The 15,845-nt window shown below is 39.8% G+C and overlaps 1 protein-coding gene across 3 annotated transcripts; it reads right to left on the reverse strand.

The window, feature by feature from the left end:
- Nucleotides 1–943: 943 nt before the first annotated feature.
- On the reverse strand, nucleotides 944–15,669 carry ndel1a (nudE neurodevelopment protein 1-like 1a). Of its 3 annotated transcripts, XM_084937123.1 has the most exons (10): nucleotides 15,546–15,669; nucleotides 13,445–13,541; nucleotides 10,075–10,228; nucleotides 7,020–7,168; nucleotides 5,944–6,080; nucleotides 5,650–5,823; nucleotides 5,161–5,255; nucleotides 4,925–5,061; nucleotides 4,755–4,789; nucleotides 944–2,017 (listed from the first exon to the last, which is right to left on the reverse strand). In XM_084937123.1, exons 2-10 carry the CDS (start codon nucleotides 13,528–13,530, stop codon nucleotides 2,007–2,009), a joined length of 978 nt encoding a protein of 325 aa, XP_084793249.1. In that variant the 5' UTR covers nucleotides 13,531–13,541; nucleotides 15,546–15,669; the 3' UTR covers nucleotides 944–2,006. The 3 variants fall into 3 exon arrangements, with proteins under 3 accessions (XP_084793249.1, XP_084793248.1, XP_084793247.1); XM_084937122.1 differs by lacking the exon at nucleotides 4,755–4,789 and having other exon boundaries at nucleotides 944–2,014; XM_084937121.1 differs by lacking the exon at nucleotides 4,755–4,789.
- Nucleotides 15,670–15,845: the final 176 nt, after the last annotated feature.

A 15,845-nucleotide genomic window follows, 5' to 3' on the forward strand; every position in this document is an offset into this window, starting at 1 on the left:
GCCTTATTTGTCCATGAACTCCTCTTACACGATGTGGAGTTGCACTACCAAACTTGGTACGCTATAGCACCCTGAAGGTTCTTATCTACATCAGATGTTATGTCATCATGTTTCCTAAGAACAACCTAGTAACCAGCTAAAGGGACCTATTTTTAACCTTTACGCACTTGTCACACATTTTAAAAGCATTGTAGAATTTTAATTTCATGACATGAAAATTAAGTTTCAGCCACATAAGTTGAATAATAAAAACACTAAATGGTTCTTATATTATAAAGCCATCGCGTTGCCTGGCAGCCACATAGCAAGAGGCCAAAATGAAACATTTTCAGCATAAAAAAAAAAAAATATCTACAACCTATTTTTTTATTTATTCATTTTTTAAAAACTTTTCCCTGAGAGATTAAGCAGAGACGGACCAAATCACTATTGTAGCACAGGCATGTACTAGTAGGATAAAGCAGGGTAAGATTGAGGGAGTGGCTATGAAACCAATAGGTGACATCACAGTGGTTACTTGTATCTTTTATCTGAAGTTCATTAGTATAGATATATGTAAGAATCTTCTTAGAGTATTTCTAGTAGTAGAACAATTTTAATTTATTTATTTTTTTTAAATCCACAGAAATAATTTCCAGTTTTCAAGTATTCTACAGTCTTTTTAGACTGACATAAAAATATAATTTGACAGCATCAACACATCTGAGAACTGGGTATGGGTGTTTTTCCTGACTTATAGATTCAGTCAAATCTGATTTAAATAATCTTCAGTTTTCTTGTTTTTTTTCTGGACTACCAAAACAACACTAATATGGAAAGCTCACCGTATTCTAATTTCTAAACTGATACAACAGAAAAACAGCAAACATTAATATTTGAGAAGAGAAGGAAAAGGAGTCTTTGCCTTGAGAATAACTTCAAGAACCAAGTAAAACATAATCAGTGTGGTATAATGACATCTTTTATTGAAACATGCTATAAAAGAAATTTGAAATAAATTAAACCCACAAAACAGGCAATATTGCACTCGAATGAAAAAAAGGAGGAAAAAAAAAAAACAACAACAAAAAAATCAAAACAAGGTCAAAGTGCTTCACTTGCAACTGAGAAAGGTTTGTGCATCAATTCAAAGAACAAAATGTGGATAAAACGTTTCGACTACAGGCTGTAAGAATGCTGGTTAACTGGTCCGAACACTATGATAGCACTACTTTAATTGGCTGCCTGTCAATAACGATCAATATGACCAATACTGTACATGTCATGTCACACGGTTCAGAAGTTACATGGTGTGTTTGGCTCACTGAAAAACTCCCCGACTCTGTGGAAGTAAATAAGAAGTCAAATAGAAGCGCACGAGGATGACGCCAAAAGCCAGAATCACCCAAAATCACTACCCGGAAAGGCTCTTGGAAACCTCAATAATTGGTGGAGTCACAGGCCACATGGCACACAGTTATTTAGGACATCTGCATCCAATAAACCTGCTGATTTTAATTAGAGGGTTCAGCAGTGGTTTAACTGAAGTGATTTAAGTTAAAGATCAGTGAAAAGGCTGCTTAGATTTAAAAACAAAAAAGCAACATTTGGAGCATCTCATCATCATTTCCAACACTAACTGCATAATATTTCCCTTTCCAGATGATATGTTATTCTTAGAAACCACTTCACATGTCAGGGGAGATCCTTGAGGGAAAAAAAGCAGAGGGGGGCTTTAACAGTCTTTGTGAGCAAACAGTGGATACAGTAACACATCATATACAGACTAATTTACAGCAAACGAAGCACAAGTGAGGACAGACAGAGAGAGAGGCAGCGCGGGAAGACGAGGAGATGAGCCACAGTAACAGTAAGTTTTACAGTATTAGCCTTTCGCGTTCCCTCTTTTTGCGCCTTCTCTTCCTGTTGTGTTTCATGTTGGCGTCACAAAGCCAGGGGCACTAAACCGGGGGAGGAGGCGGCGGGAGGCGCGGTGATGGCCATCCGGGTACCAGCTTCGAGTCCGTTCACGGTCCTGCTGCGAGAAAACAGACTTTTGAAACAAAAGGTCCCGGAAGCAGATACACGAATCCACCCGTTATCAGCCACCAATCAAAGCCTCCACACAGTTAAAGCCGTTTAATTTGAATGCAAACAAGGTGGTCAGTATGGAAGCCAATTGGTGCCAGATTATGAAAGCCAGGAATCAGATATAATAAAAATGATCAGTCATGAAAATAAATAAAGATAGATCAAATATATGTTTTTAAAAGCAGCTGAGATAGTCGATATAAATGTGTCCAATAATCTGTATGTTCTCAATCATAAACATAAAAAAGTAATAATCATCAATAATCAAAGGACCACCTGGCTGGCTGAAAAGGTTGTTAGCTTTCACTTAAAAATGGATAAAAACAGCTAAATTCATGACATATGTTGGCTGGCACACTTTCTATGTCAGGAGCTACAACTAACATAAATACAAAGATATTTATAAATTTGGTAGAAATGTAAAAAAAAAAAATAGTATCTCTCATCCCAGTACAAATATTTAATGTAGTTCTAAAACACATGATTAAGATTTCTCTACATCTACCTATTATATACCCATCCACCTATAATTTCCCCCCAACAGCTGTTTTGAAGATGCACAAAATTAGAAGAAAATTGGCTCAAAGTTATGGTGGCCCCAAAGGGAGAAGATGTCAAATAAATAAATAAATAAATAAATAAATAAATAAATAAATAAATAAAAGCTTGTTTGAGACAGAATGAACAGACACGCTGCATCAATACTCGGTATAAAATAAAGACAAATTATTTTCTTCTCTAGTAGAGTCCAAGACTAAAAATATGGAGCTGCAAATCAGTATAAGAGACTTAAGTATATACTTACTAAACTACTGTATTCAAGTAAAAATGTATCTACAATACAGTAGATAAATAAGGGAAAATGAGATCAGATAGCTTCACAGCTTCGGTCGGTTTTACTTTATCAAAAACTGCCAACACAGGTCGAAGCACCGACCGGCGCAGCGGGAGGTGGCTCTGTCCTCATTATCAAACGCCCTTCATCTCACACAGGACAACAGCTGCATAGCAGACATGAGGCAATATTAGCAAACACAGGCATGTGCTGCTAAAAATAAAAGTTTAACGCAGAAACTGGGAAGGAAGCAGGAGAGTCACCCAGAGTTATCCAACTGGTTTCACCGCGTTCTTTTGTGGGTCACAGTTGGGGCATGAAAGGCATCCTCTGTGTGGTATGAGTTTGAAAAGCACAGAAATATGAGCTTTGGAGGAGTGCCAGTGAAAGTACATTTTCAAGACTGGGCTGGGCATTGTGTGGAAGTTTTCTTTACTGGTATCGAACTGGTGTTTCCGTGTATCAAAGTTCCTGTGTTGACGGAAAAGTACATTTCTGCATCAATGTTACACAAAGTTTTTCCATGAACAGTCTGAATAAAGTTACAAAAATCTGTCTGAATTAGGCCAAAAAAAATAAAATAAAAAAATAAGTCTACAACCCTAACTACGATGTATTGTCAATTATACCACCTGACACTTTTTACTTGTCATTTTTAAACAGACCTTGAAACAAAATTACTTTTATTGCAGCTCTGGTGATTTCTTGGAACTTCATTTATTGAAGTATAAAGTCATTTTTTCTTAATAAATGGCTGAATGTGACTGTACTCTTCATAAGACCTCCCTGCTCTGAAGTCACCCAGACAATGCCCTTGTTGTGCACACATACTCTGCCTATTTATATTTCTCTCGCACAGCAGAAACACTACACTTCCTCTGGCTGCCAGTCCCCACAGTAAGTATCTGTTGGCAACACAAGCATGAAGAGCAAAAAAATTCAAGCTGAACAAAACCGTTGTCATCATATACAACAATAAACCAACATCTGGATCCTGTTAGCAGGTATTTCTGTGCCCAGTGTCATATTGATTTCACGGATCTCAACTGTTGCTCCAAAACACACCGCAACTCCAGAAATGTAGATCTCAGAGGATGACCGAGACTCCGTGTACTCCAGTATTTGTTGTGGTGACACTACACTACCTCGCATGCTTTTCACCTGCTTTCCTGACAATAATACAAATACAGAAAGAAACCAGCCTATTTTAATTATACTAAATCAGTCACTGTGTTTGTAATTTACTCATCCTTTGAGAGGTCATTTTCTCTTGGGAAACTGCAGGATGTGTTCTGTAGCGGACCTGGAAATTCTCCAGGATGAGCCATGTCTATTAGCTAGTATTAGGTAGTGCTTACTAATAAGGTTCTTGAGCCACTTGTGGCTATATTTCCCAACTTCATCAGGATGTTGGTTTTCATTTTATGTTTGTTGTAAATTAAATGCATGAATATGTACACATCCATGTGGGAAGTGTTAGCACCCTAAATAAGTCCAATCCGACTGAAGATTTAACCAAAGATTCTCTCGTGAATCATCTCCTGAGGGACTTCCAGCCATAAATGAAAACAAATAAAAAAGGTATGGCAAAAAACAGACTTTGTTAATAGCATTACTGGTTAGATCTGGAGCTGAAAACAAACACTTTATACTAGTATAGACAAGAAAAACATGAATCAGGTCACTTTAGAGTTGAGAGATTATTCCAGCAGCACCACGCCACCACCATTAAATGGTTATCTAGCCCACACTTATTTCTACGAGATGGGAAAAGAGGCTTGTTAAAGAGCAGCGGCAGCATGCATGGCCCTCTACACACTCGCATAACAGGTGAAGGAGCTACAATTACCCCAAATTAATGCAGGGAATATGACCATCTCAGTCCTGCTGGGGGGAAAAACAAATGCACACCATCTCAGATACTCGTCCTTATTCACGCAACAATACAACCATGCTGTCCACACTTACATGTGACAGTAATGGGCAATAAAACTACAGACTGAATGTGCTTTCACTCACGCTTTATCAAAATATGACGTATGGAGCGCTTGGGAGTAGTTTGCATTCAGCGCGTTGCTGTTGTCGAGAGCGAACGCCTTCCGAGCTTTCTGGTCTTTGGCAAAGTTCCTGCAGGCGGCGAGCTTCGACTCGAGAGCCTGTGAGGACACAAAAGATGAAGAGGAAAGATAGAGGACTTCCGACATGAAGCCAGAGGTGGAAATGAGAACCAGAAACAGGAAGGAGGAAAGACTCACCCCAACTTTCCGGAGCAAATCACTGACAATGTTGAGGGCTGATATTCTGGCCGAGGGGGTCAGAGGTGAGTTACTGCCATAGCCATTTGACAGCACTAGTTAGGAAAAAGTAAAGAAACCAATTTATTCCTCCAATTTTTATTTTATTAAATCTTTTACAGAGTTCAAAATCATTACCAGTTTAAGCAATTAGTTCCCCCTGTTTAATAACCTCTTGGCAGATTTCAGACACTTATTTATGAATATTTATTAAATTAAAGACATTAAAATTAACTGTTAATCTGCTATATTTTTATAATTGAGCCAAAATATATTAAAAGGTTTTCATGGGGTCTTTGCTGCACTTTAACTGCACAAGAACTGATTATACAGCTGGGTCATTACAGAAATAAATGTTTTCTGCATGCAAATATACACGCAGCACAACATTTAAATAAAGAGCTACATGTCTGTATTTGCATGTTGAGGGGAAAGATGTTGTGCAGCTACCTGTTTGGTTGGCAAAGGCGTTGTCCAGACCTTTGCTCAGTGGGGTAGCCGGCAGGGAGAGGGAGGCCTGCACAGCCGTGTCCATCTTCACGTTGTCCTGTGTGGGTGAACTCGGAGCGGACATCCTGGTTACGTCTGCCTGCCTCTCTCGCACGGCGAGCTCCTGCCGCAAATCTTTTTAAAAAAAGAAAAGATAATTGTAAGAAATATATAGGAAAACCCAGATTTTAACCTTCAGAGGAGAAAGACTGCAGCAGCTGCACATTAATGAGCTCGCTGATGGTGAGTAATCACCTCTGGCTTCATCCTTTAATCTTTGCACCGAGACCAGCAGCGACTCCTTCTCATCCAGCTCGCTCTCCAGGAAAGCATTCCTCTCAATGGCCTGGTTCAGACGCTGCTCGAAGTTCTCAAGAGACACGATAGTTGCTCTAGAAGAAATATTTTTAAAAAGAAAAAGAAAAAAAAGACTTCAGTAATTATGTGCAAATAACCTCGGAGGCATGTTCTCTGCAGACACTAGTGCTTGAATAATAATGAGTAAGTAATCAATATCTGAGGCTTATCTATTGATTTTAATCCAGCTTTGTCCAGCAATCAATTGACTTGAAGCCATTTGTTAATTGCAATGAGATCCTAGAATTTTATCTCTTGCAAATTTTTATAAAAATGTAACCAACATCACAAAGTAGGTAAGAAACAGAAATGTGTTTGCACTTACTTAAGGTAGCATCATTTGTTTATTATGCTGAATATTCTACATGATCCCAGCAACAAAGCTAAAACCTAAAAATCAAGTTGAAACTTTCAGAGGCTGAAAACAAATGAAGCCAATGTGAAGTAGCTACAGCTGCAGTTCCTCTAAAGGCCACTGGAGGCTGGCGCTGAAAGAGTCATTTTCTTGGCTATGCTGAACTGAACAGCATAGCCAAACTGTGGTGTTTATGCACCTTTAATGAAAATATCGGACAAATAATACAGATCACTGTGCATTTACGTGCACTACTAGACCATCCAGTCATGTGCGTTTCAGTTTTGATGAGCAAGAGTCAAAGCAGTAATCTATCTCTGGTACAGCTTGCTAACATCGTTTTCTAACTCCACCCTCTTCTCCAAATGTGGTAACTCCAGCCAAAAAAACAAAAAACAAACCCAAACAAAATAAAACAAAAATCACAACAACAACAACAACAAGGTGGTATCCTGAAAGTTAAGTCATATCGTGATAGTTACATCCATCTTTTATGTACAGTATAATAATAATAATATATCACATCTAACGGTAAAGGGTGAAGCTGCAAAGAGCAGAGTACAAAGGCAACTTTCGAACTGTTTTATTTATTTAGTAAGTATTAAGAGTCCAAACAGACCTTTTGGCTCTTTCCAGATCATCGTTGGATTGCTCGAGCTCTCTGACGTATTTGTGAAGCTGCTCCTTGATGCTGCGCGTTTGGCCGAGGTCGTCCTCCAGCATGGAGATCTGCTTGTAGCTCTGAGAGTACTGCTGCTCCAGCTTCTCCTGAGGAGGAGGGCAGACAACATGTACTGAACATCTGACTGCATGCATTTAAACACATGATTGAACAGCTCCCAAAGCACGCCGCCATACATTTTTCAGTGCTCCATTCATTTTCCCTTTCCATTTAAAAAAAGCAGCAGTTGTGAAGTGTGACCCATTTATCCACCAGCTCTGAGACAATTGGCATGATAAACACCACCGGGCCTGTCTGTGTGTCTGACCTACATCTGCTGATAAAGTAATGACTGAGCTGCAGCCAGCCGCAGAAAGGCCAGACAGTCCTCTCGTTCAGCAGGTCCAATTAACAGAGTTTAAAAGCACAAACGCTGAGATAAATCTGAAGCTCTGATTTATGCAGCAGTCTACATGCACAAACACAGCACGAGAATATTACTCACAAATCAGAAAATAACACTTAAAATTAGGTTTGTTTCATGAACATCTGTAAAGGACGGCTTTCTTAATCAATCGTTTTCAGAATGTTAGTATATTTTCTGAGATGTGATGCATTATGAATGCTTTTAGTTCACCATAAAGAGTTTGATAAATGTGCATTTATAAAAAAAACGTACTTGGCCCCTCACCCAGGACCAATTTGCTTTGAGATAATCTGTAGAAAATGGATGGACGGAAGGAAAGAGGAGGATTATCCAGGATATGTTTGTTGACTTGTCCATTAAAGGTTTTTAGCCAATGAGCGTGTGCTCTCACGCTCGAAACTGCTTCAAACTCCAACATGGCAACAGCAAACATGCTTAAAGATTCAGGGATTTCAATCATCACTGGGTGACATCGTGGCACCGACATCTTTTCTTAAAGTCTACGATAAATATTCACAACTTTATTCAGTTAGTTTTGTGTCGTTTATCTAGTCAATCCTAGGCCATTTTCTTTGTACCCGTGTTATTTTATAAGGGTGCTGTTTTGTGTCCTTTTTATGTTTTAGGAAAAATTCAATTCCTACATCCTGTTTCAGAAATGTTTCCTTTAAAGCTTTGTTAAGATACAAAGCTATGGTGCAGTGTGTAGTAAAATTAGAACCATGAAGACATGCCCCAGTGTTGCGCCAACATCTCACCAGTGCTGCATTTCCTCCAAATCAAAGGTGTGAAGTCAGCGCTGCTGAAAGTGAAACCTGTCAGACACCTTGGCACAAACATGTTTTCCCTGCAGGTGGCTCGACTCACCCGGCTTGAAACACGGACTCAGAAATGAGCCACTTGGATTTGGCAATTATGGAGCGAGAATAACAGCGAGACACAATCCGATGCATTATTTATGAGAGTCGCACAGATCAGCTGCATCAGTATACAGCCAGATTAGGGCAGAACAGGTGGTGAGATTGGAAAGATACCTCAGATTCCCACTGCAGCGAGATTACCATTTAGATTGCACTTTAAAACATCTCATCTCCAGGACTGTACTCAGTTTTCATGGAGGCCAGTAAACTGCAGGATAACGTTACAGCTAGAAATCCAACAAAGGCAGGGCCACAAAAATAAGAGGTGTTGTTCTTTGAGAAGGCAGCCAATAAACATTTATTCTGCAAGACATCGCTTCTACAGGAGCAGCAGCTGTTACAGGCCCACTTCTCTTCACTCCCAGGAGACTACACTCAAGGGCAGGAGATGATAGATGGCGACGGAAAAGGAAAAAAAAAAAAAAAAAAAAAAAAAAAAAAGCCCTCATATTTATTTCAAGGATACGCGTGAAGACACTCGCCTAATGTCTTGTTAATATTAGAAACATATATACATAATGCTGGCCTCAGCATAAATGCAGAGTGAGAGAGAAAGTCACAGTCACAGTGAAGGTCTTCTTTAGGTTCACCACATAAATCTCAGAAGCTTAATGAGATACAGTTAGATTGTTAAAATAAGCCATTACGGCTCAGTAGCAATTATTCTGTCAGGCTTTTAATTAACCAATTAAAATCAGCTTGTTCATAAAATGCCAGAAAATGGCACGAAAGGCTCACAAGGATTTTTCCTGACCACATGGTGGCACTGACATGTTGATCACCTGATTCTCAGCTCTTAAATCTAACCCATCAAAAACATGTTAAAAACATTCAGGATGACTAAATTAACTTAGAACATGACCATTTATGGTTTAAGTAAATAAACTAGATTAAGAAAAAGGTCATTAGTGAGGCTTAGAGGTGCTGGTTATAGCTAGCTTTTAGCATGCTAAGCTATGCTAAACTGCCAGGTGTTCTGGGAATCGATCCTACCTGTTGTTTCTGCACATGCGCACAACACAAAATTCAGTGCCAAACTGTCCTACCTATTGGAATTTATGCTAGAATTATTGTGCGACAGCAGAAATGTCCATAAACTACAAACGGTAGGACGGTTTGCCAAAGTGCGCAAACTTAAAATATTCAGGTTTGTGACTGAACAGCTTCATTTATTTGCAGGTTCAGACTCAAAATGAATATTTCTCTGAAAGATTGATTAATGGTGCCAGTTTATGTATTCTAGCATGCAGGCTTCACGGTGAGCACAACGACCTATCAGATAAAGCGGTTACTCGATATAGATATTAATTACATGGTGTCATGTATATATTGCTGAAGTGTGGTCGGTCACATTGGACATGATTACAAGGGGAAATTGTGCATTTCCTGATGGGTTGGTGGAACAAAATTGGTAGCACTGCACCAAAGCTTACAGATTGCAAACCAAAAAAACCAAAACACTGCTGTGCCAGATTAGGCCCCCGGGGCTTTAGTTTGACACAAAATAATGGATGTGGCCCATACAATGCCACCCACTGATTAGTAAAAAAAAAAAAAAAAAAAAAAAAAAAAAAAAAATCACATTATGATGCCTCAAAATATCTATGATGGAAGTCATGTCCATCTTTTATAGAGTATGGTCAGTTCCACAGACTGCAGCAGTTACCTTGAGAGTTTCAACCTCATTCTTGAGTCTGTTGTTCTCAGACTGCAGATCCTTCATTCGATGCTCGGCCTGGCCAAGCTGTGCTTCCAGCTCAGCCTCCAGCTCCCTGCTCCCCTCCTGAAACTCCAGCAGCTCCTCCTGAGCCTCCTCACAGCTGTGGGCAGACACACAGAAAGCCATTAGACGACAAGTCGAGACAGAAAGAGGTAGGCGTGCAAGCCTGGGAGACACGGCTGGTGGATGCATTCATCAAACTTTACAGCTGGATATGGTTTTATTTTTATCGCCGTTGCATCTCCTCTGGGCACTCGAGATCTGACCCAGATACAATTCCCCAAACTCAAATGCAATTTGTGTCACCTACTTTGTAAAGGGGGTGTTTTAAGGGTTTTAACCCTTTAATTTCTCCTAAGAGATGAACTGCTATAAAATATTAACTAAGGAATTAATATTTAAAAACTAACAAACAGTTGCTTTTGTGCAAAATTTACTTCTGCAAATAGTGACCGCTTTACCCCACATCCACACACCTGAACTATAGCGTCACTATAAAAACTGATTTATTCCCTGTACTTTGCTCCTTTTCTGAAATCTCAGATTCAGCTTTTGTCTTCAATACTTTTTAACTGGGCCGGTTTTTACTCGTCCTGCACACAGTCTTTATGTTTATGAGACAAGGGTTGAGAGCAAGACTGAAGCCCATCCATCATTTGGATGGAAGCTGCACAGATTTCTCCTGATGGAGCATGATTTTTCAACAGAGTACAGAAACTCTTGCTTGTCAAGTCAATTTTTTATGTAATCTAACACAACATAATTTACCAGAGACGCTCAATCAGATTAAGATCTGAAGAGCTTTCAGGCCATGGATCTGAAATGTTTTTGATGATCTCTGAGTCACTTAGTTATCACCTTCTCTTTGTGACATGGTCCTCGATTGTGCTGGAAAAATTTTTAAACTTTAAACAGCAGGCGGACAAGAAGAATCCACAAATGCCAACGAAACAAACCCTGGTATGCTTGGAATTGACGTCACTGTTGAAGCTGTTGCTAATTTCTTATCATACCTTGCGAGTCTGTAACAGTCGGTTATGAAACAGTCAATGATTTACCATCTTTACAGCTTTACAGGCCGCTGCAGTCGATCTTGTCTAGTAAAAACAGCTGACACTATTGTGCCAACTGAAAAGCTGGCAGTGAGGTCAAACTGAAATTTGTATTTTAACCAAGAAGTGCGTCTCTGACTCTCCAATGTAACCTTCGAAACATACAACGAGCCACATGATCCTGGACCAGCTTTACCACAAAGTGCTGATTATATAAGTGTCTGCTGATGTGGTCACTGAGAGACTGATACACGGACACACACACACAGCTGTCTAAAAATGGCATCATGGGAGCTGAAGTGCTCGGGGTGGCACCGAGCCAAGGCATCCATTTGTTTTCAAAGCCACCGCGGTAATGTCGAGCCAGGCCGGGCTTTGAACTGGTTTCGCTCTGAAAAGGTTGGCTGTCACACATTTGCACACTGGTGCCTCCTCTTTCCCTACATTCAAAACCAGACAGCATGACAAGGGAACCCTTTGTGGGCCAAACGCACTCATATCATATTGTTTTGCTCATTCAAAGTTTAAACCCGAGGTCCTCTGTGTTATCGCTGTACAGTGGTGAAGAATCATGATATTGCTTTGCTACTTAGAGCACAGGACAGCACTGCTGGGCTTTGTGAACAGCTACACAGAATAATAATACAATGTACCTCTGTACCTCAGAGACACAAACGGGGAACTGTCCTTCACTTATAAACATGGCCTCCACTCTGAAGGAAGCCCATTGTCTTACATAATCAGGCGTAGGCCTGAGCTTGTTTCCTGTAGCACCTATTGTTGACATTTCAATCAGCTAATCTTAATCAAGCAACGTATAGAGCACAGAAATAGGTTTCATACAAATGCAGCAATCTTTACACAATGAATGAACAACAGTGAGAATCTGCACAGAAAAATCATTCAAAGATGGGACAAAGATGTGGGAGCCTTTTATGTTTAATGTGAAATATGAGCTGCCGCTTTGGGAAGAAATTGAGAAGGAAGATTTCACTGCTTGTCTCACAAGTGTCACCGGAGATGCCAACAGCGGCTGCTAATTGAAAGTCTAAGACTGACAGATAGCAGATAAAGCATTTCTCCCACAGACACAAAGAGCTGACTGGTTACCATCAGATCTTGTGATTCAAATGTCGCTAACAAAGACGTCTCTCAGTTCAGAAGTAGCTGCACAGAGATCATTTACATAGGTTAAAGGTTGCAGCACCAGTAAGAAGTAGTAGGACTTCAGCTAATGACTGCATTACACTTGACACAATCACACGCACGTTTATACAAAAGCTTTTTTCTATACTTAAGTGCTCTCAGCCTAATTTTAACACACTCACACTCTGATGGATGTGTCAGGGGTAACTCGGGGTTCAGTCCCTTGCCCAGAGATCCTTCAAAACACAGACTAGAGGAGCCGGGGATCAAACCCCTGACCTACTGACTGGTAGACGACCTGTTCTGCCTTCTGAGATATAAAGGTGTATGTATAAAGATAAAATAACCAGTGCTAATCAACTGTAAACTGAAGTTTAATGCTCATTGTTTTACTTTTAACAATAAAACTCTAATCAATCATATTAGCTAAACATGTGTTATATTACCAATTAAGTTTGTCATTTTAAAATGTTAAAGAATTATGAATTATATACATTTTACTGTAGAGCATCGCCATGCTGGTGATCTCAAAGATGTTGGGTAGGTTTGAAATACTGGGGAGATATGGTTACTTTATGATGCCTGCTTTGTGTACAGCGGAGTTGTCATGTTGAAACAAGGATGGGAAAAAGCACCATAGTCTAAAACATCACTGAACTGCACAATGCAGCTTTGTTATATAAAGAATCAAGATCAAAACAACCTCCAACCTAAAGAAGAAGTCACATAAGGGGATCTTTATTATGATGATTATTATTATTATAATCCTCTCATTTTAGCTCACATGTTCCAGTTTTGAATGACAATACCTCTGAAATGAAGGATGTATTGCATATCTTACTGTTTACTGGGAGGAACAGTGGCACATTTGAGCTTTTACTTCCCATTAACCTTCATTTCAATGCTGTGCACGAGGAGTTGAATACTTTATGCTTTGATCTCCTCTGAGGAGGATTTTTCAATTTCCCCAGGTACCATATTTTCATGAGATTTGTTGATTATGAGTAAAAAATATAAAACTATACCTGCATTATTATTTAACTAAGTGTTTCCAAAGGGCTGAGGCACTGATGTTACTGAAGGAGAAACAGAGCCTGCACAGTGTGTATTGTACATACCTTTTCTTGTACTTGAAGGAAAGAGCCTTCCAGAAGTCGATTTCCTCATCTTTTGAGGAGAATTTCGGTATCATATCCATTTCCATGGCAAAAAAATCTACACAGGAGGGAATCGGGAAACAAGCGTGATTTCAGTGGGATAAAGACAATCCTACAAAAGACGAAAGGTTAACAGATGAAGTATAAACATTTGAGAAAAACCCATTTTCTTCTCATAGTCGTTCTTCTAAGCCTTAAAGCTCTCTCAATCCCCAATAAGGCAGCAAAGATCTAAAGACACAACATCAAGTGAGAACTAGACTCACAAATCAATGAGTCAAACTACAGCTGGGAGTTAATCATCAAAAGGACTCCCTACAGACTGCAAGAAACCCAACAGAGGCAACTGCAGAGCACACAGCATTCAAATGTGCTTTCCAGGCTTTAAAAAAACAAAAACATAAGAGCAACCACTCCTGAAAAACAGCATTTTTAATTCGATGTAGAGCCTTCCGTATGATTAAATATATCATAGATTGGCCCAAATAAGACTCCACAGGCTTGTTTAGGCTGTGTATAATGCCTCCTATGTGTAACAGTGTAGCACCCGATGAGCCTAGATGTTAATGCAAAGCACAGTTCACAGAGGTAACAATGGGACCGGGAGCCTCATTGATAACTTTTAGGGGGAATTTAAATCCCCAAACACCAAACTAGTTGTGAGCAGGAGCGGATGGGAACACTAGGCTGCAGATCCAGCAAGAACTGGACAAATGATTTTGGAGGATAGTTTTGCTCTCGTGAGATCTGCTGAGGTCTAAGTTAATCAATAGGCAAAATCAGTGAAGGTACCAGTCCAATTCCAACTCTGTCTCACCTTCTCTTAGAACATGAAGAATACCCGATGCAGACAAGAGAACACAGTGATTGTATGAAGCCTGACATTTTTCACAGGGGTAGCACAGCTTCTCTTTGGTGCTATAGATGTAATAGTTCCCACAGTGGGTCTACAATTCTAGTTTATTTGCCACATAAGGGAACAGGAACTGCTAAATGAGCATCAAAGCTCAAATTAATCTTTAATCACTCCTCTGTGCTCCACCACTGGGACTCACTCCTGAGATTCAAAACCACTGCTTTAAGCTACCCTTCTTTTTATTGGCTGCCGCTCATAAACAGAAAGGTTGACCGGTGAGTGGGTGGGTGGGGCTTCTGTGTCCAAGATTACTATATTAGCGACATCTGCGCTCTTTGACATCAAAGACCCAAGAGCAGGAAATAACTGTCTGAAATGAAGTGTTTAGAGCAGTGTGAAGTCTGGGCCACATCATATCTGGGCCAGCAGGTGGTTAGCTTAACTGAGGGCAACATCAGGACTAATTCCACTAAAGCTAACAAATTAACAGTAAATTTCACATTTTGAGTAAAATAACAGAATCTAATCTTGAACTAGGGGATGAAAAAAAATATGAAATAACTTGAAGGCCATTCAAGCAGAAATCCTATTAACTTTTTATAGCACAGGATGCAAAAATGTATTCTGTCATCCTTTGAATAATTCAACTTTATATTATAGCCAACACTCACGGCTCGAAGAAGAAATTACAGCCGGGGAACAGCAGCACACACTGGAGCCGCTGTTTCCTAAATTAATGGGATTATTATTTTTCATTTAGTTTTTATGAAGTCTGTCGATTTAAATAGGCTTAGGTGCAAACTAAGGGTGGTTTGAACAGGCCACATCACTGCAGGGTGAAATATTAACCTTTAAATAACCTGATCTTAATTCCTCACTCAGAAAAATGACCCTGTTGAACACGGACCATATGTCGAGCCAACCACAGCCCCGCCGAAGATGATAAACATTTTCACTACAAGAAAAGCTATTTAAAAAAAAAATCCACCTCAAATTAAATAATCGGGTTAGCATTGGAAACATAACATAGGATTGGAGATGATACCAAGCTTGGCGGCTGAAAACGTGCAGATGATGATGATGCGCTCAGCTGTCAAAACTGGGTGTGCAAAGGAGCCGAACGAACCGACGACACGCTGCTCTCGGTGTTTCACCTCCATTTGTTTTCCACTATAAAAATAAGATAAAAGATAATGAACTCGGTACCTGAACATCGCTTCGAACAGAGCTGTTTATCGGTCCATCCTGCACGGCTGTCCGAGCTGCCGAGGCCGACCGTCCCCTCCAACGTCTGCTGATCTCTGCTGCTCACAGGAGCGTTTAAAGGGAAACACACCCTCCACACAGATCCGTCTTATTTCCGCACCTCAGCTATAATTTGGATCCTTATGCCAGAATATTCACAAGGCTGAGAATATGTGGAGAATATTTTACTGATAATAACAATAATAATAATAATTAATATTATTTTGTCTGTGAGGTGAAAGATCCTCATAGTCAGTGAAT

The sequence above is a fragment of the Perissodus microlepis genome, chromosome 8 (assembly GCF_051167445.1).
Source record: "Perissodus microlepis isolate ML-2025 ecotype Zambia chromosome 8, ASM5116744v1, whole genome shotgun sequence".
Lineage (NCBI taxonomy): Eukaryota > Metazoa > Chordata > Actinopteri > Cichliformes > Cichlidae > Perissodus > Perissodus microlepis.

Bases quoted from the DNA above. Each gene is read 5' to 3' on its own strand.
- ndel1a (XM_084937121.1), bottom strand. From the start codon at position 13,530: ATGGAAATGGATATGATACCGAAATTCTCCTCAAAAGATGAGGAAATC. The intron at 5,062-5,160 runs GTGAGTCTTTCC...GTGTCCTCACAG, and splicing joins ATTTGCTCCGGAAAGTTGGG to GCTCTCGAGTCGAAGCTCGC. The intron at 2,018-4,924 runs GTGAGTGAAAGC...GTTTTCTCGCAG, and splicing joins ACGTCATATTTTGATAAAGC to CAGGACCGTGAACGGACTCG.